The sequence below is a fragment of the Oncorhynchus mykiss genome, chromosome 5 (genome assembly GCF_013265735.2).
Source record: "Oncorhynchus mykiss isolate Arlee chromosome 5, USDA_OmykA_1.1, whole genome shotgun sequence".
In the NCBI taxonomy this organism is placed as follows: domain Eukaryota; kingdom Metazoa; phylum Chordata; class Actinopteri; order Salmoniformes; family Salmonidae; genus Oncorhynchus; species Oncorhynchus mykiss.
This window is the reverse complement of record NC_048569.1, coordinates 361,754-388,209: the sequence shown is the minus strand read 5'-3', so window position 1 is coordinate 388,209 and position 26,456 is coordinate 361,754. Positions and strand designations below refer to the sequence as shown.

At 46.8% G+C, this 26,456-nt stretch overlaps 1 protein-coding gene across 1 annotated transcript in view; it reads left to right on the top strand.

The window, feature by feature from the left end:
* The window catches only part of LOC110523069 (sorting nexin-30), a 58,189-nt gene that overhangs the window by 14,729 nt on the left and 17,004 nt on the right, over positions 1-26,456 (top strand). Inside the window, exons 3-6 of the mRNA XM_036976553.1 lie at positions 11,789-11,899; positions 12,558-12,716; positions 19,521-19,710; positions 22,356-22,555. Coding sequence (XP_036832448.1) covers positions 11,789-11,899; positions 12,558-12,716; positions 19,521-19,710; positions 22,356-22,555 — 660 coding nt within the window. The remainder of the gene's footprint in view (positions 1-11,788; positions 11,900-12,557; positions 12,717-19,520; positions 19,711-22,355; positions 22,556-26,456) is intronic.

Genomic DNA, 26,456 nt, shown 5'->3' with positions numbered 1-26,456 from the left:
CCCCTCTTCACCTCTCCTCACCCCTCTTCACCTCTCTTCACCCCTCTTCACCTTTCCTCATCCCTCTTCACCTCTCCTCACCCCCTTCACCTCTCCTCACCCCCCTTCACCTCTCCTCACCCCTCTTCACCTCTCCTCACCTCTCCTCACCCCTCCTCACCTCTCCTCACCTCTCCTCACCTCTCCTCACCCCTCTTCACCTCTCCTCACCTCTCCCCTCTTCACCTCTCCTCACCCCTCTTCGCCTCTCCTCACCTCTCCTCGCCCCTCCTCACCTCTCCTCGCCCCTCTTCACCCCTCCTCACCCCTCCTCGCCCCTCTTCACCCCTCCTCACCCCTCCTCACCCCTCTTCACCCCTCCTCACCCCTCCTCACCCCTCTTCACCCCTCCTCACCCCTCTTCTCCTCTCCTCACCACTCTTCACCTCTCCTCACCCCTCTTCACCTCTCCTCACCCCTCTTCACCTCTTCTCACCCCCTTCACCTCTTCTCACCCCCTTCACCTCTCTTCACCCCTCTTCACCTCTCCTCACCCCTCTTCACCTTTCCTCATCCCTCTTCACCTCTCCTCACCCCCCTTCACCTCTCCTCACCCCTCTTCACCTCTCCTCACCTCTCCTCACCCCTCTTCACCTCTCCTCACCCCTCTTCACCTCTCCTCACCCCTCCTCGCCTCTCCTCGCCTCTCCTCGCCCCTCCTCGCCCCTCCTCGCCCCTCCTCACCCCTCCTCACCCCTCCTCACCCCTCTTCTCCTCTCCTCACCCCTCTTCTCCTCTCCTCACCCCTCTTCACTGCTCCTCACCCCTCTTCACTTCTCCTCACCCCTCTTCACTTCTCCTCACCCCTCTTACCTTCTCTTCACCCCTCTTCACCTCTCCTCACCTCTCCTCACCCCTCTTCACCTCTCCTCACCTCTCCTCACCCCTCTTCTCCTCTCCTCACCCCTCTTCTCCTCTCCTCACCCCTCTTCACCTCTCCTCACCCCTCTTCACCTCTCCTCACCCCTCTTCATCTCTTCTCACCCCCTTCACTTCTCCTCACCCCCTTCATCTCTCCTCACCCCTCTTCACCCCTCCTCACCCCTCTTCACCCCTCTTCACCTCTCCTCACCCCTCTTCACCTCTCCTCACCCCTCTTCACCTCTTCTCACCCCCTTCACCTCTCCTCACCCCTCTTCAAAAGTAGTGCACTATATAGGGAATAGGAAGACCCATAGGACTCTGGTCAAAAGTAGTGCACTATGTAGGGAATGGGGTGCCATTTGGGACGAATACAGTAATCACAGTCCAGAGGACAGATATGGGACTGGAGTAGATGGACTGTATCATGGCAACCGTCCAGTGTTTGTGATAAGGGTCGTATGCATGGCAACCGTCCAGTGTTTGTGATAAGGGTCGTATGCATGGCAACCGTCCAGTGTTTGTGATAAGGGTCGTATGCATGGCAGCGTTGGATAACCGCCCTGGTGAAAGAAGCACTGATTATAAACCCTGCCAATGATTGAGGGTTTCAGTTTAGTTGTGTTTACGTTGTCTGAGACTCATTATAAACCCTGCCAATGATTGAGGGTTTTAGTTTACGTTGTGTTTACGGTGCCTGAGACTCATTATAAACCCTGCCAATGATTGAGGGTTTTAGTTTACGTTGTGTTTACGTTGTCTGAGAATAAGAACTTGGTCCTTGGCTGATTAGAGGTACCCTGGTTACCCTGGTTACCCTGGTTACCCTGGTTACCCTGGTTACCCTGGTTACCCCAAACTGAACACTGTACTGTGAAGTGAAACCATGGTGAACACAGTGACCAGTGTGGTTTAACCAGGCCAGAAGGGTCATTCCTAACCAACACAGTAGTCTGGCCTAATTGGGATTCTAGCCCAGATATTGTGTCAGTGTTGTCACGATACCAGAACTTTGACTTGGATACTGATACCGGGTTTAGTAACAAAATACTGTATACCAAAACAATGCTGATACCGGGTTTAGTAACAAAATACTGTATACCAAAACAATGCTGATACCGGGTTTAGTAACAAAATACTGTATACTGCTGTAATACACACACTTTACTATGCAATACTATAGTAATACTGTATACTGCTGTAATACACACACTTTACTATGCAATACTATAGTAATACTGTATACTGCTGTAATATACACACTTTACTATGCAATACTATAGTAATACTGTATACTGCTGTAATACACACACTTTACTATGCAATACTATAGTAATACTGTATACTGCTGTAATATACACACTTTACTATGCAATACTATAGTAATACTGTATACTGCTGTAATACACACACTTTACTATGCAATACTATAGTAATACTGTATACTGCTGTAATATACACACTTTACTATGCAATACTACAGTAATACTGTATACTGCTGTAATACACACACTTTACTATGCAATACTATAGTAATACTGTATACTGCTGTAATATACACACTTTACTATGCAATACTATAGTAATACTGTATACTGCTGTAATATACACACTTTACTATGCAATACTATAGTAATACTGTATACTGCTGTAATATACACACTTTACTATGCAATACTATAGTAATACTGTATACTGCTGTAATACACACACTTTACTATGCAATACTATAGTAATACTGTATACTGCTGTAATACACACACTTTACTATGCAATACTATAGTAATACTGTATACTGCTGTAATACACACACTTTACTATGCAATACTATAGTAATACTGTATACTGCTGTAATACACACACTTTACTATGCAATACTATAGTAATACTGTATACTGCTGTAATACACACACTTTACTATGCAATACTATAGTAATACTGTATACTGCTGTAATACACACACTTTACTATGCAATACTATAGTAATACTGTATACTGCTGTAATACACACACTTTACTATGCAATACTATAGTAATACTGTATACTGCTGTAATATACACAGTTTACTATGCAATACTATAGTAATACTGTATACTGCTGTAATATACACACTTTACTATGCAATACTATAGTAATACTGTATACTGCTGTAATATACACACCTTACTATGTAATACTATAGTAATTTTGTGGAGCGATGGGTAACGCTGCTTCAAGTGTGGCTGTTGTCGATGTGTTCCTGGTTCGAGCCCAGGTAGGGGCGAGGAGAGGGACGGAAGCTATACTGTTACACTGGCAATACTATAGTGCCTAAAGAACATCCAATAGTCAAAGGTATATGAAATACAAATGGTATAGAGATAAATAGTCCTATAAATACTATATTAACTACAACCTAAAACCTCTTACCTTGGAATATTGAAGACTCATGTTAAAAGGAACCACCAGCTTTCATATGTTCTCATGTTCTGAGCAAGGAACTGAAACGTTAGCTTTTTTACATGGCACATATTGCACTTTTACTTTCTTCTCCAACACTTTGTTTTTGCATTGTTTAAACCAAATTGAACATGTTTCATTATTTATTTGAGGCTAAATAGATTTTTATAGATTTTTTATTCAATTTAGCCTCAAATAAATAATGAAACATGTTCAATATTAAGTTAAAATAAGTGTTCATTCAGTATTGTTGTAATTGTCATTATTACAAATAAATAAATAAAAATCGTCCGATTAATCGGTATCGTCGTGTTTTGGTCCTCCAATAATCGGTATCGGCGTTGAAAAATCATAATCGGTCGACCTCTAATACACACAAGTGTAAAGGAATGAATAAGAATGTGTACATATAAATATATGATGAGCGAAGGCCGTGTGGCATAGGCAAGATGCAGTAGATGGTATAGAGTACAGTATATACATATGAGATGAGTAATGTAGGGTATGTAAACATTATATAAAGTGGCATTGTTTAAAGTGGCTAGTGATACATTTATTAAGTACATTTTTTATATTGAGTTTAGTGATGACTGTTTACAGTCTGATGGCCTTGAGATAGAAGCTGTTTTTCATTCTCTCGTTCCCAGCTTTGATGCACCTGTACTGACCTCGCCTTCTGGATGATAGCGGGGTGAACAGGCAGTGGCTCGGGTGGTTGTTGTCCTTGATGATCTTTATGGCCTTCCTGTGACATCGGGTGGTGTAGGTGTCCTGGAGGGCAGGTAGTTTGCCCTTGGTGATGCGTTGTGCAGACCTCACTACCCTCTGGAGAGCCTTACGGTTGTGGGAGGAGCAGTTTCCGTACCAGGCGGTGATACAGCCCGACAGGATGCTCTCAATTGTGCATCTGTAAAAGTGTGTGAGTGTCTTTGGTGGCAAGCCAAATTTCTTCAGCCTCCTGAGGTTGAAGAGGCGCTGTTGCACCGTCTTCACCACACTGTCTGTGTGGGTGGACCATTTCAGTTTGTCTGTGATGTGCCGAGGAACTTAAAACTTTTGCTGTCCACTCTGCTGTTTTCTGAAGTCCACGATCATCTCCTTTGTTTTGTTGAACTTTTAATGCTTAAAACCAGCAAATCAAATTGTTTGGGGACAGACTTGGTCTTAGAGCCAACACAGATGCCAAACAGCTCTCTGTCCTTTAGGGCTAACCCCATCTAGTCGACTGGTTGATTGTTTGATTTACAGGCTGTTGGTTGTCTGACATTTCTTTAGTTCAGCAGGGTAAAAAACATATGGTGGACAAGACACCTGTCTGATTGGCTCCTGTCTGTGTGGACTGATCCATTGTGGAGGCCATGGGGGTGGCACAGTCCATCAGTTTAGGACATGTGCTACGGACATTGTATATGATTGTATTACATTAGAACAATGGTGCAACACTTATTAAACATTGTATTATTTTATAACAAATGCTCTTTCTCCCGTGTTGGCTACTGGTCGCTGTCTGCGCTTCAGAAACACATCAGTGCGCTGTGGAAGTGTCACCTGGTAATATAACAAAGTTAACCAGCTTAGTGCTTAGGAGCCTTGCATAACCCCCATGTCATTATCATTAGTAGTCTTAGTGTAGGAGCCTTGTATAACCCTCTTGTAGGTAATGTCATTATCATTAGTAGTCTTAGTGTAGGAGCCTTGTATAACCCTCTTGAAGGTAATGTCATTATCATTAGTAGGCTTAGTGTAGGAGCCTTGTATAACCCTATTGTAGGTAATGTCATTATCATTAGTAGGCTTAGTGTAGGAGCCTTGTATAACCCTCTTGTAGGTAATGTCATTATCATTAGTAGGCTTAGTGTAGGAGCCTTGTATAACCCTCTTGTAGGTAATGTCATTGTCATTAGTAGGCTTAGTGTAGGAGCCTTGTATAACCACCATGTCATTATCATTAGTAGACTTAGTATAGAACCACCATGTCATTATCATTAGTAGTATAGAACCACCATGTCATTATCATTAGTAGACTTAGTATAGAACCACCATGTCATTATCATTAGTAGGGTTAGTATAGAACCACCATGTCATTATCATTAGTAGGGTTAGTATAGAACCACCATGTCATTATCATTAGTAGACTTAGTATAGAACCACCATGTCATTATCATTAGTAGACTCTGTATAGGGCCACTGTGTCATTATCATTAGTAGTATAGAATCACCATGTCATTATCATTAGTAGTATAGAATCACCATGTCATTATCATTAGTAGTATAGAATCAACATGTCATTATCATTAGTAGTATAGAATCAACATGTCATTATCATTAGTAGTATAGAACCACCATGTCATTATCATCAGTAGTATAGAACCACCATGTCATTATCATTAGTAGTATAGAACCACCATGTCATTATCATTAGTAGTATAGAACCACCATGTCATTATCATTAGTAGTATAGAACCACCATGTCATTATCATTAGTAGTATAGAACCACCATGTCATTATCATTAGTAGTATAGAACCACCATGTCATTATCATTAGTGGTATATAACCACCATGTCATTATCATTAATAGTATAGGAGCAGCCTTGTAGAACCACCATGGGGCTGTAGGCCTTAGAGCACATCCTGTTTAGTCTTAATACTGTAACTTAGAGGCCTACATTTCAATACTTAATGAAATTTACTTCATCAATCAATACTTTATTTGTTCAAGTCATCAAACAGCATACAACTCCTTCATGGTGTGAAATGCAATCAAGCATTTTAGTTTTAAAATACCAAAGGGACCACTGAATAATTAGTGTAAACAATAAACAGGCCTAAACCGTTCCATTTAGTGACGGTCTTGGCTGTAATAAATGTCTTATATAAAAAAAAACAGACTCTCTGCTACGCTTGTCATCTATTTAGCGTTGTTTACATTGTTCCAAATGGTCAGAAAAACGATATTGTAATCTAACGGCAAACATAATATGGACGCGGCTCTTGCGTCTTACCTTCTTTTTCTTGATCTCCAGTATTTTCCACAACGAGTCACATTTATTCCACACGCCAGACTTCCCCTTTACCTCCTGGGCAACCAGTAAACATTCCCCCGTTTCGAGTTTATTTATCAGGGCCTCTGCATCCATCTTGCTGTCACGCGTGTTATGGTGTTCAGAGTTTGTTAGAACCAATTTATTGATGCGATTATGATATACTGTATAGGTCAGGCCCTATTGATGCATACACGTGTCACGCAAAGAGAGCAAGGGTTGAGGGGATGGGGAATGTTTTTCCTAAACAAATGAGGGATATCGGAAACAGATCTTTTCATACAGAAGTGGCTGTAATTATGTATCAGCTTCAGCAACAAGGACGGCGCTATAAACACCGTTGATGTTCTGTGGTTGTCGCTGCAGCAGGGAGGAGAGAGAGACAATGGGTTCTAGTCACAGGGAGGAGAGAGAGACAATGGGTTCTAGTCACACAGTCACAGGGAGGAGAGAGAAAATGGGTTCTAGTCACACAGTCACAGGGAGGAGAGAGAGACAATGGGTTCTAGTCACAGGGAGGAGACAGAGACAATGGGTTCTAGTCACATAGTCACAGGGAGGACAGAGAGACAATGGGTTCTAGTCACAGGCAGGAGAGCGAGACAATGGGTTCTAGTCACACAGTCACAGGGAGGAGAGAGAGACAATGGGTTCTAGTCACGCAGTCACAGGGAGGAGAGACAGACAATGAGTTCTAGTCACGGAGGAGAGCGAGACAGTGGGTTCTAGTCACACAGTCACAGGGAGGAGAGAGAGAGACAATGGGTTCTAGTCACAGGGAGGAGAGAGAGACAATGGGTTCTAGTCACGGGGGAGAGAGAGAAAATGGGTTCTAGTCACACAGTCACAGGGAGGCGAGAGAGACAATGGGTTCTAGTCACAGGGAGGAGAGAGACAGTGGGTTCTAGTCACAGGGAGGAGAGAGAGACAATGGGTTCTAGTCACAGGGAGAGAGACAATGGGTTCTAGTCACAGGGAGGAGAGAGACAATGGGTTCTAGTCACACAGAGTCACAGGGAGGTGAGAGAGACAATGGGTTCTAGTCACATAGTCACAGGGAGGAGAGAGAGACAGTGGGTTCTAGTCACAGGGAGGAGAGAGAGACAATGGGTTCTAGTCACAGGGAGAGAGACAATGGGTTCTAGTCACAGGGAGGAGAGAGACAATGGGTTCTAGTCACACAGAGTCACAGGGAGGTGAGAGAGACAATGGGTTCTAGTCACATAGTCACAGGGAGGAGAGAGGAGAGAGAGACAGTGGGTTGTAGTCACAGGGAGGAGAGAGAGACGATGGGTTCTAGTCACAGGGAGGAGAGAGAGACAATGGGTTCTAGTCACAGGGAGGAGAGAGAGACAATGTGTTCTAGTCACAGGGAGGAGAGAGACAATGTGTTCTAGTCACAGGGAGGAGAGAGACAATGGGTTCTAGTCACAGTCACAGGGAGGAGAGAGAGACAATGGGTTCTAGTCACAGGGAGGAGAGACAATGGGTTCTAGTCACACAGTCACAGGGAGGAGAGAGATACAATGGGTTCTAGTCACAGGGAGGAGAGAGAGAAAATGGGTTCTAGTCACAGGGAGGAGAGAGAGACAATGGGTTCTAGTCACAGGGAGGAGAGGGAGTCAATGGGTTCTAGTCACAGGGAGGAGAGAGACAATGGGTTCTAGTAACAAAGTCACAGGGAGGTGTGAGAGAAAATGGGTTCTAGTCACAGGGAGGAGAGGGAGAATGGGTTCTAGTCACAGGGAGGAGAGAGAGTCAATGGGTTCTAGTCACAGGGAGGAGAGAGAGACAATGGGTTCTAGTCACACAGTCACAGGGAGGAGAGAGAGACAATGGGTTCTAGTCACAGGGAGGAGAGAGACAATGGGTTCTAGTCACACAGTCACGGAGGAGAGAGAGACAATGGGTTCTAGTCACAGGGAGGAGAGACGATGGGTTCGAGTCACACAGTCACAAGGAGGAGAGAGAGACAATGGGTTCTAGTCACACAGTCACAGGGAGGAGAGAGAGAAAATGGATTCTAGTCACAGGGAGGAGAGAGAGACAATGGGTTCTAGTCACAGGGAGGAGAGGGAGAATGGGTTCTAGTCACAGGGAGGAGAGAGAGAATGGGTTCTAGTCACAGGGAGGAGAGAGAGACAATGGGTTGTAGTCACAGGGAGGAGAGAGAGAATGGGTTCTAGTCACAGGGAGGAGAGAGATACAATGGGTTCTAGTCACAGTCACATAGAGGAGAGAGAGTCAATGGGTTCTAGTCACAGGGAGAGGAGAGAGACAATGGGTTCTAGTCACAGTCACAGGGAGGAGAGAGACAATGGGTTCTAGTCACAGTCACAGGGAGGAGAGACAATGGGTTCTAGTCACACAGTCACAGGGAGGAGAGACAATGGGTTCTAGTCACACAGTCACAGGGAGGAGAGACAATGGGTTCTATTCACACAGTCATAGGGAGGAGAGACAATGGGTTCTAGTCACAGGGAGGAGAGACAATGGGTTCTAGTCACACAGTCACAGGGAGGAGAGACAATGGGTTCTAGTCACACAGTCACAGGGAGGAGAGACAATGGGTTCTATTCACACAGTCATAGGGAGGAGAGACAATGGGTTCTAGTCACAGGGAGGAGAGACAATGGGTTCTAGTCACACAGTCACAGGGAGGAGAGAGACAATGGGTTCTAGTCACAGGGAGGAGAGACAATGGGTTCTAGTCACAGCGAGGAGAGACAATGGGTTCTAATCACAGGGAGGAGAGACAATGGGTTCTAGTCACACAGTCGCAGGGAGGAGAGAGACAATGAGTTCTAGTCACACAGTCGCAGGGAGGAGAGACAATGGGTTCTAGTCACACAGTCACAGGGAGGAGAGACAATGGGTTCTAGTCACACAGTCACAGGTAGGAGAGACAATGGGTTCTAGTCACAGGGAGGAGAGAGAGACAATGGGTTCTAGTCACACAGTCTCAGGGAGGAGAGAGACAATGGGTTCTAGTCACACAGTCACAGGGAGGAGATAGACAATGTGTTCTAGTCACAGTCACAGGGAGGAGAGAGAGACAATGGGTTCTAGTCACACAGTCACAGGGAGGAGAGAGACAATGGGTTGTAGTCACGGAGGAGAGCGAGACAGTGGGTTCTAGTCACACAGTCACAGGGAGGAGAGAGAGAGACAATGGGTTCTAGTCACAGGGAGGAGAGAGAGACAATGGGTTCTAGTCACGGGGGAGAGAGAGAAAATGGGTTCTAGTCACACAGTCACAGGGAGGCTTTTTTTTTTAGTCTGGGACAGTCCTACGTTATTCTTGGATTTCAGTGCGGCCTCTCTGGTCCAGTTCTGATTTGGTTTAGGACCTATTTAACCGATCAATAGTTGTTTTTGTCACCCTTGGTGAACATAACTCGATACATATCAAATGTGGCTTTCCACAAGGTTCGATTTTGGGTCCGTTACTGTTCAGTTTGTTATATATGATACCCCTTGGCATCGTTATCACAAAGCACAGATTTGCACTGCTAGGCAGATGATACACAACTTTACATCTCTGTGTCACCAGAGGATTTTAGCTCCACGGATAAATTATTAGACTGTATTAGTGATTTTAAATAGTTGGGTGGCTCAACTTCCAACAGCTAAATCAAGACAATACCGAGCCAAAGCACAGAGAGAGAATCTCGACGCACATTTTTATTCCCGGGCAATAAAGATAAAACACCAGGTTAAAAACCTAGTTGTTATTTTAGATTCTGAACTCCATTGTGCATCACACATTAGGAATGTGACCAAAATAGCTTTTTACCACCTGAGGAACATTGCCACGGTGCAGGCGTTTCTCTCTCAGGCTGATACAGAGAGACTGATCCATGCTTTTACTACAAACAGGCTTGTTGGCTTTGGAGATGACCAATGAGATGTAGCGCGTGCTACGGGTGGGTGTTGTTATCGTGACCAGTGAGCTGAGAAGGCGGGGCTTTACCTAGCAGAGACGTATAGATGACTTGGAGCCAGTTGGTCTGGCGATGAATATGTAGCAGGGCCAGCCGACGAGAGCATACAGGTCGCCGTGGTGGGTGGTATGAGGTGATTTAGTAACAAAACGGATGGCACTGTGATAAACTGCATCCAGTTTATAGTTGCGGTGAGTCCCTGTAATCCTAGATTCAGATCTTTCAGGTGAGAAAAAGCATCCCCCAGATAGGCCAGTCGTGTGAGAAACTCCTCATCATGCAAGCGGTCAGACGAGTGAAAATTATGATCGTAAAGAAAACTTTAATCTCGTCTCTCAATTAAAAAAAACGTGTCAATACTTTGCTCCTTAATAATCAGCGCACTTCTGTTGTAAAAGCGTTACATGGTCGCTGCCCATATCATTGCATAGTGCAGAAAATACACGAGAGTTCAGTGGCCTTGCTTTGTGTCCAAAATGTCTTTCAAGCTGTCAGGCATTCCCTTGGCAGCAAGAGCCTCTCGGTTGATGCTGCAGTTCACCCAAGAGCCTCCCGGTGGATGCTGCAGTGTACCCAAGAACCTCCCGGTGGATGCTGCAGTGTACCCAAGAGCCTCTCAGTGGATGCTGCAGTGTACCCAAGAGCCTCTCGGTGGATGCTGCAGTGTACCCAAGAGCCTCTCGGTGGATGCTGCAGTGTACCCAAGAGCCTCTCGGTGGATGCTGCAGTGTACCCAAGAGCCTCTCGGTGGATGCTGCAGTGTACCCAAGAGCCTCTCGGTGGATGCTGCAGTGTACCCAAGAGCCTCTCGGTGGATGCTGCAGTGTACCCAAGAGCCTCTCGGTGGATGCTGCAGTTTACCCAAGACCCTCTCGGTGGATGCTGCAGTTTACCCAAGACCCTCCCGGTGGATGCTGTAGTGAACCCAAGTGGTGTCAGGAGCAACTGCTTGCGCGCGTGTTACCACTCCACTATGTCTCCCTGTCATGGCCTTTGCTCCATCAGTACAGACCCCTTCATGAGCAGCAGCTATGTTTGGCTACATACGGACCGTTAGTGGAATTCCCACGAGAGAGTAACGGTTCATGTGATTGGATGTTAATTATTTGACAAGGCTACTTGTATTTGACATTGTGTTGTTATTTCGCTGAACACTAGATGGTTTAATTGTATTTTTGGCAGTGAAACGAGGCTGAGAGAAAAAAGCCTAACCCAAAAATTGAAAATATAAATGGACTGTTTGAAAATGTGAAGGGGGAAAAAAAGTTTTGAAATAAAAAAATTAAAAAAAAGTTAAATATATTTATAGTATTTTTTTGAAAATGTGAATCCCATTTTTATTTGGGGTACCCCCGACGACATTGTGTGTACCCCAGTTTGGGAATACCTGCTCCAGACTGGTGGAGTTTGACCTACCTCAGTACTCTGTGTAACCCTCCATGTCTCTCTCTCTCTCTCCAGACAACACGGGTGGAGTTTGACCTACCAGAGTACACCGTGAGGAGACGCTACCAGGACTTTGATTGGCTCAGGACCAAGTTGGAGGATAGTCAGCCTACACATCTCATACCAGTAGGTGACCCTTAACCCCTGACCCAAGACTACACATCTCATACCAGTAGGTAACCCTTAACCCCTGACCCTAGACTACACATCTCATACCAGTAGGTAACCCTTAACCCCTGACCTTAGACTACACATCTCATACCAGTAGGTAACCCTTAACCCCTGACCCTAGACTACACATCTCATACCAGTAGGTAACCCTTAACCCCTGACCCTAGACTACACATCTCATACCAGTAGGTAACCCTTAACCCCTGACCCTAGACTACACATCTCATACCAGTAGGTAACCCCTGACCCTAGACTACACATCTCATACCAGTAGGTAACCCTTAACCCCTGACCCTAGACTACACATCTCTTACCAGTAGGTAACCCTTAACCCCTGACCCTAGACTACACATCTCATACCAGTAGGTAACCCTTAACCCCTGACCCTAGACTACACATCTCATACCATTAGGTAACCCTTAACCCCTGACCCTGACCCTAGACTACATATCTCATACCATTAGGTAACCCTTAACCCCTGACCCTAGACTACATATCTCATACCAGTAGGTAACCCTTAACCCTAACCCAAGTCTCCACATCTCATACCAGCGCTCCTCACTCTTTCTCCTGTCTTGCTCGATCTCTCTTGTGCTCTATCTGCCCCTTCCAGCCCCTCCCTGAGAAGTTTGTGATGAAGGGGGTGGTGGACCGGTTCTCTGAGGAGTTTGTTGAGACGAGGAGGAAGGCTCTGGATAAGTTCCTGAAGAGAGTTGCTGACCATCCTGTCCTATCGTTCAACGAACACTTAAACTCCTTCCTCTCTGCCAAGGTATGTTAGTAGAGCTCTTCTACCAGAGCCCGATGGGCCCAGACGTTATCGGGTTAGGACTGTTTTTCATCAATGCCTGAGGTATGGTTAGGACTCGGGTATAATTAAATTGATCAATAACATTTTGAAGCCATTTGTTCGTGCTCTGCTGCTGCAGTAAAGTCTGACTGATCATAACATGGTGTCAGAAGTGCTTCAACCTTGTCAAATATAAGACAGGAAAGATTATTTGTTTAGAAAAAAATGATAATGTTCCTTGAGTTGTCGGAGTTTAGACCAAAAAGTAGCCAACAGCTAAGTACTCTGTCAAGTCTCTTCGTCGTTGAGCAGAGCCAGAGATACATTTGAGAAGATTGGAAATCGTATTTACACAGGGGGGTTCAGGGAGTGACTGACTAGCAGAGGAAGTTTGTGGTTTCGGGCCGGGCCTTAAATTAGGCAGAATCATTCGGGCCTGGTCTGAAGGTCATTGGCATGGGTAGGCTTCAGGCTTAACATTGATGCAGGGCTCTATATAGTATGTTAGCATGGGAGGCGTGACAATACTGTATATATCAGTCTCTCGTAACTCTGTAAATTAAATCAAGTTTTAAGGAGTATACAATCAAAGTCTTTCAAATGTCAGTTAGTCTAATGTTGTAACAGTGGTGGACAAGGCTCTACCCTGCGTGTTGTGGTGTTAACCTGTGAGTTGTGGTGTTAACCTGCGTGTTGTGGTGTTAACCTGTGAGTTGTGGTGTTAACCTGTGAGTTGTGGTGTTAACCTGTGAGTTGTGGTGTTAACCTGCGTGTTGTGGTGTTAACCTGTGAGTTGTGGTGTTAACCTGTGAGTTGTGGTGTTAACCTGCGTGTTGTGGTGTTAACCTGTGAGTTGTGGTGTTAACCTGTGAGTTGTGGTGTTAACCTGCGTGTTGTGGTGTTAACCTGTGAGTTGTGGTGTTAACCTGTGAGTTGTGGTGTTAACCTGCGTGTTGTGATGTTAACCTGCGTGTTGTGTTGTGGTGTTAACCTGTGAGTTGTGGTGTTAACCTGTGAGTTGTGGTGTTAACCTGCGTGTTGTGGTGTTAACCTGTGAGTTGTGGTGTTAACCTGTGAGTTGTGATGTTAACCTGCGTGTTGTGTTGTGGTGTTAACCTGTGAGTTGTGGTGTTAACCTGTGAGTTGTGGTGTTAACCTGCGTGTTGTGGTGTTAACCTGTGAGTTGTGGTGTTAACCTGCGTGTTGTGATGTTAACCTGCGTGTTGTGTTGTGGTGTTAACCTGTGAGTTGTGGTGTTAACCTGTGAGTTGTGGTGTTAACCTGCGTGTTGTGGTGTTAACCTGTGAGTTGTGGTGTTAACCTGCGTGTTGTGATGTTAACCTGCGTGTTGTGTTGTGGTGTTAACCTGTGAGTTGTGGTGTTAACCTGTGAGTTGTGGTGTTAACCTGCGTGTTGTGGTGTTAACCTGTGAGTTGTGGTGTTAACCTGTGAGTTGTGGTGTTAACCTGCGAGTTGTGGTGTTAACCTGCGAGTTGTGTTGTGGTGTTAACCTGCGTGTTGTGGTGTTAACCTGTGAGTTGTGGTGTTAACCTGTGAGTTGTGGTGTTAACCTGCGTGTTGTGGTGTTAACCTGCGAGTTGTGGTGTTAACCTGTGAGTTGTGGTGTTAACCTGCGTGTTGTGGTGTTAACCTGCATGTTGTGTTGTTAACCTGCGTATTGTGGTGTGGTGTTAACCTGCGTGTTGTGGTGTTAACCTGTGTGTTGTGATGTTAACCTGCGTGTTGTGTTGTTAACCTGTGAGTTGTGGTGTTAACCTGTGAGTTGTGGTGTTAACCTGCGAGTTGTGATGTTAACCTGCGTGTTGTGGTGTTAACCTGCGTGTTGTGATGTTAACCTGCGTGTTGTGTTGTGGTGTTAACCTGTGAGTTGTGGTGTTAACCTGCGAGTTGTGGTGTTAACCTGCGAGTTGTGTTGTGGTGTTTACCTGTGAGTTGTGGTGTTAACCTGTGAGTTGTGGTGTTAACCTGCGTGTTGTGGTGTTAACCTGTGAGTTGTGGTGTTAACCTGCGTGTTGTGATGTTAACCTGCGTGTTGTGTTGTGGTGTTAACCTGTGAGTTGTGGTGTTAACCTGTGAGTTGTGGTGTTAACCTGCGTGTTGTGGTGTTAACCTGTGAGTTGTGGTGTTAACCTGTGAGTTGTGATGTTAACCTGCGTGTTGTGTTGTGGTGTTAACCTGTGAGTTGTGGTGTTAACCTGTGAGTTGTGGTGTTAACCTGCGTGTTGTGGTGTTAACCTGTGAGTTGTGGTGTTAACCTGCGTGTTGTGATGTTAACCTGCATGTTGTGTTGTGGTGTTAACCTGTGAGTTGTGGTGTTAACCTGTGAGTTGTGGTGTTAACCTGCGTGTTGTGGTGTTAACCTGTGAGTTGTGGTGTTAACCTGCGTGTTGTGATGTTAACCTGCGTGTTGTGTTGTGGTGTTAACCTGTGAGTTGTGGTGTTAACCTGTGAGTTGTGGTGTTAACCTGCGTGTTGTGGTGTTAACCTGTGAGTTGTGGTGTTAACCTGTGAGTTGTGGTGTTAACCTGCGAGTTGTGGTGTTAACCTGCGAGTTGTGTTGTGGTGTTAACCTGCGTGTTGTGGTGTTAACCTGTGAGTTGTGGTGTTAACCTGTGAGTTGTGGTGTTAACCTGCGTGTTGTGGTGTTAACCTGCGAGTTGTGGTGTTAACCTGTGAGTTGTGGTGTTAACCTGCGTGTTGTGGTGTTAACCTGCATGTTGTGTTGTTAACCTGCGTATTGTGGTGTGGTGTTAACCTGCGTGTTGTGGTGTTAACCTGTGTGTTGTGATGTTAACCTGCGTGTTGTGTTGTTAACCTGTGAGTTGTGGTGTTAACCTGTGAGTTGTGGTGTTAACCTGCGAGTTGTGGTGTTAACCTGCGTGTTGTGGTGTTAACCTGCGTGTTGTGATGTTAACCTGCGTGTTGTGTTGTGGTGTTAACCTGTGAGTTGTGGTGTTAACCTGCGAGTTGTGGTGTTAACCTGCGAGTTGTGTTGTGGTGTTTACCTGCGAGTTGTGTTGTGGTGTTAACCTGCGAGTTGTGTTGTTAACCTGCGTATTGTGGTGTTAACCTGCGTGTTGCGGTGTTAACCTGCGTGTTGTGATGTTAACCTGCGTGTTGTGTTGTGGTGTTAACCTGTGAGTTGTGGTGTTAACCTGCGAGTTGTGATGTTAACCTGCGAGTTGTGTTGTGGTGTTAACCTGCGTGTTGTGGTGTTAACCTGCGTGTTGTGTTGTGGTGTTAACCTGTGAGATGTGGTGTTAACCTGCGAGTTGTGGTGTTAACCTGCGAGTTGTGTTGTGGTGTTAACCTGCGAGTTGTGTTGTGGTGTTAACCTGCGAGTTGTGGTGTTAACCTGTGAGTTGTGGTGTTAACCTGTGAGTTGTGGTGTTAACCTGCGAGTTGTGGTGTTGACCTGCGAGTTGTGGTGTTGACCTGCGAGTTGTGGTGTTAACCTGCGAGTTGTGGTGTTAACCTGCGTGTTGTGTTGTGGTGTTACCTGCGAGTTGTGGTGTTAACCTGCGTGTTGTGTTGTGGTGTTAACCTGCGTGTTGTGGTGTTAACCTGCATGTTGTGTTGTGGTGTTAACCTGCGAGTTGTGTTGTGGTGTTAACCTGCGAGTTGTGGTGTTAACCTGTGAGTTGTGGTGTTAACCTGCGTGTTGTGGTGTTAACCTGTGAGTTGTGGTGTTAACCTGTGAGTTGTGGTGTTAACCTGTGAGTTGTGGTGTTAACCTGTGAGTTGTGGTGTTAACCTGCGTGTTGTGGTGTTAACCTGTGAGTTGTGGTGTTAACCTGTGAGTTGTGGTGTTAACCTGCGAGTTGTGGTGTTAACCTGCGAGTTGTGTTGTGGTGTTAACCTGCGTGTTGTGGTGTTAACCTGTGAGTTGTGGTGTTAACCTGTGAGTTGTGGTGTTAACCTGCGTGTTGTGGTGTTAACCTGCGAGTTGTGGTGTTAACCTGTGAGTTGTGGTGTTAACCTGCGTGTTGTGGTGTTAACCTGCATGTTGTGTTGTTAACCTGCGTATTGTGGTGTTAACCTGCGTGTTGTGGTGTTAACCTGCGTGTTGTGATGTTAACCTGCGTGTTGTGTTGTGGTGTTAACCTGTGAGTTGTGGTGTTAACCTGCGAGTTGTGGTGTTAACCTGCGAGTTGTGTTGTGGTGTTTACCTGCGAGTTGTGTTGTGGTGTTAACCTGCGAGTTGTGGTGTTAACCTGTGAGTTGTGGTGTTAACCTGCGTGTTGTGGTGTTAACCTGTGAGTTGTGGTGTTAACCTGTGAGTTGTGGTGTTAACCTGCGAGTTGTGGCGTTAACCTGCGAGTTGTGTTGTGGTGTTAACCTGTGAGTTGTGTTGTGGTGTTAACCTGCGAGTTGTGGTGTTAACCTGTGAGTTGTGGTGTTAACCTGCGTGTTGTGGTGTTAACCTGCGAGTTGTGGTGTTAACCTGCATGTTGTGTTGTGGTGTTAACCTGCGAGTTGTGGTGTTAACCTGCGAGTTGTGGTGTTAACCTGCGAGTTGTGTTGTGGTGTTAACCTGCGAGTTGTGTTGTGGTGTTAACCTGAGTGTTGTGTTGTGGTGTTAACCTGCGTGTTGTGGTGTTAACCTGCGAGTTGTGGTGTTAACCTGCGTGTTGTGATGTTAACCTGCGAGTTGTGTTGTGGTGTTAACCTGCGTGTTGTGGTGTTAACCTGCGAGTTGTGTTGTGATGTTAACCTGCGAGTTGTGTTGTGGTGTTAACCTGAGTGTTGTGTTGTGGTGTTAACCTGCGTGTTGTGGTGTTAACCTGCGAGTTGTGGTGTTAACCTGCGTGATGTGGTGTTAACCTGTGTGTTGTGTTGTGGTGTTAACCTGCGTGTTTCGTGGTGTTAACCTGCGTGTTGTGTTGTTAACCTGCATGTTGTGGTGTTAACCTACGTGTTGTGTTGTATTGTGGTGTTAACCTGCGTGTTGTGGTGTTAACCTGCGTGTTGTGGTGTTAACCTGCGTGTTGTGTTGTGTTGTGGTGTTAACCTGCGTGTTGTGGTGTTAACCTGCGTGTTGTGTTGTGGTGTTAACCTGCGTGTTGTGTTGTTAACCTGCGCGTTGTGTTGTGTTGTTAACCTGCGTGTTGTGTTGTGGTGTTAACCTGTGTGTTGTGTTGTTAACCTGCGTGTTGTCGTGTTAACCTGCGTGTTGTGGTGTTAACCTGTGTGTTGTGTTGTTAACCTGCGTGTTGTGGTGTTAACCTGCGTGTTGTGTTGTGGTGTTAACCTGTGTGTTGTGTTGTTAACCTGCGTGTTGTGTTGTGGTGTTAACCTGCGTGTTGTGTTGTGGTGTTAACCTGCGTGTTGTGGTGTTAACCTGCGTGTTGTGGTGTTAACCTGCGTGTTGTGTTGTTAACCTGCGTGTTGTGTTGAGGTGTTAACCTGCGTGTTGTGTTGTGTTGTGGTGTTAACCTGCGTGTTGTGGTGTTAACCTGCGTGTTGTGGTGTTAACCTGCGTGTTGTGTTGTGGTGTTAACCTGCGTGTTGTGTTGTGTTGTGGTGTTAACCTGCGTGTTGTGGTGTTAACCTGCGTGTTGTGTTGTGGTGTTAACCTGCGTGTTGTGTTGTTAACCTGCGTGTTGTGTTGTGGTGTTAACCTGCGTGTTGTGTTGTGTTGTGGTGTTAACCTGCGTGTTGTGGTGTTAACCTGCGTGTTGTGTTGTGTTGTGGTGTTAACCTACGTGTTGTGTTGTGGTGTTAACCTGCGTGTTGTGGTGTTAACCTGCGTGTTGTGGTGTTAACCTGCGTGTTGTGTTGTGTTGTGGTGTTAACCTGCGTGTTGTGGTGTTAACCTGCGTGTTGTGGTGTTAACCTGCGTGTTGTGGTGTTAACCTGCGTGTTGTGTTGTGGTGTTAACCTGCGTGTTGTGTTGTTAACCTGCGTGTTGTGTTGTGTTGTGTTGTTAACCTGCGTGTTGTGTTGTTAACCTGCGTGTTGTGTTGTGTTGTGGTGTTAACCTGCGTGTTGTGGTGTTAACCTGCGTGTTGTGTTGTGTTGTGGTGTTAACCTGCGTGTTGTGTTGTTAACCTGCGTGTTGTGTTGTGTTGTGGTGTTAACCTGCGTGTTGTGGTGTTAACCTGCGTGTTGTGGTGTTAACCTGCGTGTTGTGTTGTGGTGTTAACCTGCGTGTTGTGTTGTGGTGTTAACCTGCGTGTTGTGGTGTTAACCTGCGTGTTGTGTTGTGTTGTGTTGTTAACCTGCGTGTTGTGTTGTGGTGTTAACCTGCGTGTTGTGGTGTTAACCTGCGTGTTGTGTTGTGTTGTGTTGTTAACCTGCGTGTTGTGTTGTGGTGTTAACCTGCGTGTTGTGGTGTTAACCTGCGTGTTGTGTTGTGTTGTGGTGTTAACCTGCGTGTTGTGGTGTGTTGTGGTGTTAACCTGCGTGTTGTGTTGTTAACCTGCGTGTTGTGTTGTTAACCTGCGTGTTGTGTTGTGTTGTGGTGTTAACATGCGTGTTGTGTTGTGTTGTGGTGTTAACCTGCGTGTTGTGTTGTGTTGTGGTGTTAACCTGCGTGTTGTGTTGTTTTGTGGTGTTAACCTGCGTGTTGTGTTGTGGTGTTAACCTGCGTGTTGTGGTGTGTTGTGGTGTTAACCTGCGTGTTGTGTTGTGTTGTGGTGTTAACCTGCGTGTTGTGGTGTTAACCTGCGTGTTGTGTTGTGGTGTTAACCTGCGTGTTGTGTTGTGGTGTTAACCTGCGTGTTGTGTTGTGGTGTTAACCTGCGTGTTGTGGTTTCTCCTCAGGACCTGAATAAGAGACAAGGCCTAGCCCTGCTCTCTAAGATGGGGGAGTCGGTGAAGTACGTGACAGGAGGGTACAAGCTGAGGGGCCGACCCGTGGAGTTTTCTGCTATGGGAGACTACCTGGATATGTTCACACAGAAGCTGGGTACTATCGACAGGATAGCACAGAGAATCATCAAAGAACAGTCTGGTGGGTAACATAACTGTCTTGTTCATACTTCACTCTGTCGGACTGTCTCTCTGTGCTGGGACTCTCTATCAGACTGTCTCACTGTGCTGGGACTCTCTGTCAGACTGTCTCTGTGTGCTGGGACTCTGTCAGACTGTCTCTCTGTGCTGGGACTCTCTGTCAGACTGTCTCTCTGTGCTGGGACTCCCTTTCAGACTTTCTCACTGTGCTGGGACACTGTCAGACTCTGTCTCTCTGTGCTGGGACTCTGTCAGACTGTCTCACTGTGCTAGGACTCTGTCAGACTGTCTCACTGTGCTAGGACTCAGACTGTCTCTTTGTGCTGGGACTCTCTGTCAGACTGTCTCTCTGTGCTGAGACTCTCTGTCAGACTGTCTCTCTGTGCTGGGACTCTCTGTCAGACTGTCTCTCTGTGCTGAGACTCTCTGTCAGACTGTCTTTCTGTGCTGGGACTCCGTCAGACTGTCTCTCTGTGCTGAGACTCTCTGTCAGACTGTCTCTCTGTGCTGGGACTCTGTCAGACTGTCTCTCTGTGCTGGGACTCTCTGTCAGACTGTCTCTCTGTGCTGGGACTCTGTCAGACTGTCTCTCTGTGCTGGGACTCTCTGTCAGACTTTCTCACTGTGCTAGGACTCTGTCAGACTGTCTCACTGTGCTAGGACTCAGACTGTCTCTCTGTGCTGGGACTCTCTGTCAGACTGTCTCTCTGTGCTGAGACTCTCTGTCAGACTGTCTATCTGTGCTGGGACTCTCTGTCAGACTGTCTCTCTGTGCTGAGACTCTCTGTCAGACTGTCTCTCTGTGCTGGGACTCCGTCAGACTGTCTCTCTGTGCTGAGACTCTCTGTCAGACTGTCTCTCTGTGCTGGGACTCTGTCAGACTGTCTCTCTGTGCTGGGACTCTGTCAGACTGTCTCTCTGTGCTGGGACTCTCTGTCAGACTGTCTCTCTGTGCTGGGACTCTCTGTCAGACTTTCTCACTGTGCTGGGACTCTCTGTCAGACTGTCTCTCTGTGCTGGGACTCTCTGTCAGACTGTCTCTCTGTGCTGGGACTCTCTGTCAGACTGTCTCTCTGTGCTGGGACTCTCTGTCAGACTGTCTCTCTGTGCTGAGACTCTCTGTCAGACTGTCTCTCTGTGCTGGGACTCTCTGTCAGACTGTCTCTCTGTGCTGAGACTCTCTGTCAGACTGTCTCTCTGTGCTGGGACTCCGTCAGACTGTCTCTCTGTGCTGAGACTCTCTGTCAGACTGTCTCTCTGTGCTGGGACTCTGTCAGACTGTCTCTCTGTGCTGGGACTCTGTCAGACTGTCTCTCTGTGCTGGGACTCTCTGTCAGACTGTCTCTCTGTGCTGGGACTCTCTGTCAGACTTTCTCACTGTGCTGGGACTCTCTGTCAGACTGTCTCTCTGTGCTGGGACTCTCTGTCAGACTGTCTCTCTGTGCTGGGACTCTCTGTCAGACTGTCTCTCTGTGCTGGGACTCTGTCAGACTGTCTCTCTGTGCTGGGACTCTCTGTCAGACTGTCTCTCTGTGCTGGGACTCTCTGTCAGACTGTCTCTCTGTGCTGGGACTCTCTGTCAGACTTTCTCACTGTGCTTGGGACTCCCTTTCAGACTTTCTCACTGTGCTGGGACACTGTCAGACTCTGTCTCTCTGTGCTGAGACTCTCTGTCAGACTGTCTCTCTGTGCTGGGACTCTGTCAGACTGTCTCTCTGTGCTGGGACTCTCTGTCAGACTGTCTCTCTGTGCTGGGACTCTCTGTCAGACTTTCTCACTGTGCTTGGGACTCCCTTTCAGACTTTCTCACTGTGCTGGGACACTGTCAGACTGTCTCTCTGTGCTGAGACTCTCTGTCAGACTGTCTCTCTGTGCTGGGACTCTCTGTCAGACTGTCTCTCTGTGCTGGGACTCTCTGTCAGACTGTCTCTCTGTGCTGGGACTCTCTGTCAGACTGTCTCTCTGTGCTGGGACTCTGTCAGACTGTCTCTCTGTGCTGGGACTCTCTGTCAGACTGTCTCTCTGTGCTGGGACTCTCTGTCAGACTGTCTCTCTGTGCTGGGACTCTCTGTCAGACTTTCTCACTGTGCTTGGGACTCCCTTTCAGACTTTCTCACTGTGCTGGGACACTGTCAGACTCTGTCTCTCTGTGCTGAGACTCTCTGTCAGACTGTCTCTCTGTGCTGGGACTCTGTCAGACTGTCTCTCTGTGCTGGGACTCTCTGTCAGACTTTCTCACTGTGCTTGGGACTCCCTTTCAGACTTTCTCACTGTGCTGGGACACTGTCAGACTGTCTCTCTGTGCTGAGACTCTCTGTCAGACTGTCTCTCTGTGCTGGGACTCTCTGTCAGACTGTCTCTCTGTGCTGGGACTCTCTGTCAGACTGTCTCTCTGTGCTGGGACTCTCTGTCAGACTGTCTCACTGTGCTAGGACTCTGTCAGACTGTCTCACTGTGTGATCTCGGTCTGCTCTTCCCCTCTCTGTCTCTCTCTCTCTAAAGTACATTTTGGAGCCGAAGGATTATGGTCCATTCTACACCTGCTGGGTTTTGACTCTGCGTCCCTTACTCCTCCCCTCCGTGTGTGTGTGTGTGTGTGTGTGTGTGTGTGTGTGTGTGTGTGTGTGTGTGTGTGTGTGTGTGTAGAGTACCTAGCAGAGCTGAAGGAGTACGGTCCAGTCTACACCACCTGGGCGGCGTCGGAGGCGGAGCTACAGGGGCCTCTGGAGGGCGTGGCCAGCTGCATGGCTAACTGCTCCATCGCCCTGGACGAACTCACCCAGGATATGAGCGGAGACTTCCTGCCCGTGCTCCGAGAATACGTCCTCTATATTGAGTCCATGAAGGTACAGTAGAATACGTCCTCTATATCGAGTCCATGAAGGTACAGTAGAAAAAGTCCTCTATATCGAGTCCATGAAGGTAAGTCTAGGAGTACCACAGTGCTAGATTTCTCTTAACTCAGTGGGTGGGTGTGTGGGTATGTGTGTGTGTGGGGGGGGGATGGGTGTGTGCGGCTGTGGGTGTGTGTGGGGATGTGTGTGTGCGGGGGTGGATGTGTGTGGGTGGGTGGGGGGGGAGTGTGGGTGTGTGTGGGGATGTGTGTGGGTGTGAGCGGCTGTGTGGGTGTGTGTGGGGATGTGTGTGGGTGTGAGCGGCTGTGTGGGTGTGTGTGGGGATGTGTGTGGGTGTGAGCGGCTGTGTGGGTGTGTGTGGGGATGTGTGTGGGTGTGAGCGGCTGTGTGGGTGTGTGTGGGGATGTGTGTGGGTGTGAGCGGCTGTGTGGGTGTGTGTGGGGATGTGTGTGGGTGTGAGCGGCTGTGTGGGTGTGTGTGGGGATGTGTGTGTGGCAATCAGAGTTTGTATTAAGACTTTTTAAAGAAACATATCCCCTGACACATTCACAGCCTTGTCCAACCCCATGTCTCCCATTTGACCCTGACCTCTGACCTCCAACACGTTCCTTAGTTCCAACCCCATGTCTCCCATTTGACCTTGACCTCTGACCTCCAACACGTTCCTTAGTTCCAACCCCATGTCTCCCATTTGACCCTGACCTCTGACCTCCAACACGTTCCTTAGTTCCAACCCCATGTCTCCCATTTCACCCTGACCTCTGACCTCCAACACGTTCCTTAGTTCCAACCCCATGTCTCCCATTTGACCCTGACCTCTGACCTCCAACACGTTCCTTAGTTCCAACCCCATGTCTCCCATTTCACCCTGACCTCTGACCTCCAACACGTTCCTTAGTTCCAACCCCATGTCTCCCATTTGACCCTGACCTCTGACCTCCAACACGTTCCTTAGTTCCAACCCCATGTCTCCCATTTCACCCTGACCTCTGACCTCCAACACGTTCCTTAGTTCCAACCCCATGTCTCCCATTTGACCCTGACCTCTGACCTCCAACACGTTCCTTAGTTCCAACCCCATGTCTCCCACTTGACCCTGACCTCTGACCTCTTTCCTTAGTTCCAACCCCATGTCTCCCATTTGACCCTGACCTCTGACCTCCAACACGTTCCTTAGTTCCAACCCCATGTCTCCCACTTGACCCTGACCTCTGACCTCGTTCCTTAGTTCCAACCCCATGTCTCCCATTTGACCTCTGACCTCTTACCTCCAACACGTTCCTTAGTTCTAACCACAGCCAGGGACTTTCTCTACATATGACTCTAGTTCCACCCAACCCAGTGTTGTTTCAGTCACACCACTCTGCTAACTAACTAACCCAGTCATATTTCCTTCACATCACTCTAACTAACTAACTAACTAACCCATTGTTGTCTCAGTCACATCTCTCTACTAACTAACCCAGTCTTGTTTGTCACATCTCTCTACTAACTACCCCAGTCTTGTTTGTTACATCTCTCTACTAACTAACCCAGTCTTGTTTGTTACATCTCTCTACTAACTAACCCAGTCTTGTTTGTTACATCTCTCTACTAACTAACCCAGTCTTGTTTGTTACATCTCTCTACTAACTAACCCAGTCTTGTTTGTTACATCTCTATACTAACTAACCCAGTCTTGTTTGTTACATCTCTCTACTAACTAACCCAGTCTTGTTTGTTACATCTCTATACTAACTAACCCAGTGTTGTTTGTTACATCTCTCTACTAACTAACCCAGTCTTGTTTGTTACATCTCTATACTAACTAACCCAGTCTTGTTTGTTACATCTCTATACTAACTAACCCAGTCTTGTTTGTTACATCTCTCTACTAACTAACCCAGTCTTGTTTGTTACATCTCTCTACTAACTAACCCAGTCTTGTTTGTTACATCTCTATACTAACTAACCCAGTCTTGTTTGTTACATCTCTCTACTAACTAACCCAGTCTTGTTTGTTACATCTCTCTACTAACTAACCCAGTCTTGTTTGTTACATCATTGAAACACTTCAGCGAGCAGGCCTTTCTAATCGACTTGGCCGGGGTATCCTGGAAGGATATTGACCTCATCCCGTCAGTAGAGGATTCCTGGATATTTTTTAAAAATGCCTTCCTAACCATCTTAAATAAACATGCCCCATTCAAGAAATTTAGAACCAGGAACAGATATAGCCCTTGGTTCTCCCCAGACCTGACTGCCCTTAACCAACACAAAAACATCCTATGGCGTTCTGCATTAGCATCGAACAGCCCCCGTGATATGCAGCTGTTCAGGGAAGCTAGAAACCATTATACACAGGCAGTTAGAAAAGCCAAGGCTAGCTTTTTCAAGCAGAAATTTACTTCTTGCAACACTAACTCAAAAAAGTTCTGGGACACTGTAAAGTCCATGGAGAATAAGAACACCTCCTCCCAGCTGCCCACTGCACTGAAGATAGGAAACACTGTCACCACTGATAAATCCACCATAATTGAACATTTCAATAAGCATTTTTCTACTGCTGGCCATGCTTTCCACCTGGCTACTCCTACCCCTGTCAACAGCACTGCACCCCCAACAGCAACTCGCCCAAGCCTTCCCCATTTCTCCTTCTCCCAAATCCATTCAGCTGATGTTCTGAAAGAGCTGCAAAATCTGGACCCCTACAAATCAGCCGGGCTAGACAATCTGGACCCTTTCTTTCTAAAATTATCTGCCGAAATTGTTGCCACCCCTATTACTAGCCTGTTCAACCTCTCTTTCGTGTCGTCTGAGATTCCCAAAGATTGGAAAGCAGCTGCGGTCATCCCCCTCTTCAAAGGGGGGGACACTCTTGACCCAAACTGCTACAGACCTATATCTATCCTACCATGCCTTTCTAAGGTCTTCGAAAGCCAAGTCAACAAACAGATTACCGACCATTTTGAATCTCTCTGCTATGCAATCTGGTTTCAGAGCTGGTCATGGGTGCACCTCAGCCACGCTCAAGGTCCTAAACGATATCTTAACCGCCATCGATAAGAAACATGCCCCATTCAAGAAATTTAGAACCAGGAACAGATATAGCCCTTGGTTCTCCCCAGACCTGACTGCCCTTAACCAACACAAAAACATCCTATGGCGTTCTGCATTAGCATCGAACAGCCCCCGTGATATGCAGCTGTTCAGGGAAGCTAGAAACCATTATACACAGGCAGTTAGAAAAGCCAAGGCTAGCTTTTTCAAGCAGAAATTTACTTCTTGCAACACTAACTCAAAAAAGTTCTGGGACACTGTAAAGTCCATGGAGAATAAGAACACCTCCTCCCAGCTGCCCACTGCACTGAAGATAGGAAACACTGTCACCACTGATAAATCCACCATAATTGAACATTTCAATAAGCATTTTTCTACTGCTGGCCATGCTTTCCACCTGGCTACTCCTACCCCTGTCAACAGCACTGCACCCCCAACAGCAACTCGCCCAAGCCTTCCCCATTTCTCCTTCTCCCAAATCCATTCAGCTGATGTTCTGAAAGAGCTGCAAAATCTGGACCCCTACAAATCAGCCGGGCTAGACAATCTGGACCCTTTCTTTCTAAAATTATCTGCCGAAATTGTTGCCACCCCTATTACTAGCCTGTTCAACCTCTCTTTCGTGTCGTCTGAGATTCCCAAAGATTGGAAAGCAGCTGCGGTCATCCCCCTCTTCAAAGGGGGGGACACTCTTGACCCAAACTGCTACAGACCTATATCTATCCTACCATGCCTTTCTAAGGTCTTCGAAAGCCAAGTCAACAAACAGATTACCGACCATTTTGAATCTCTCTGCTATGCAATCTGGTTTCAGAGCTGGTCATGGGTGCACCTCAGCCACGCTCAAGGTCCT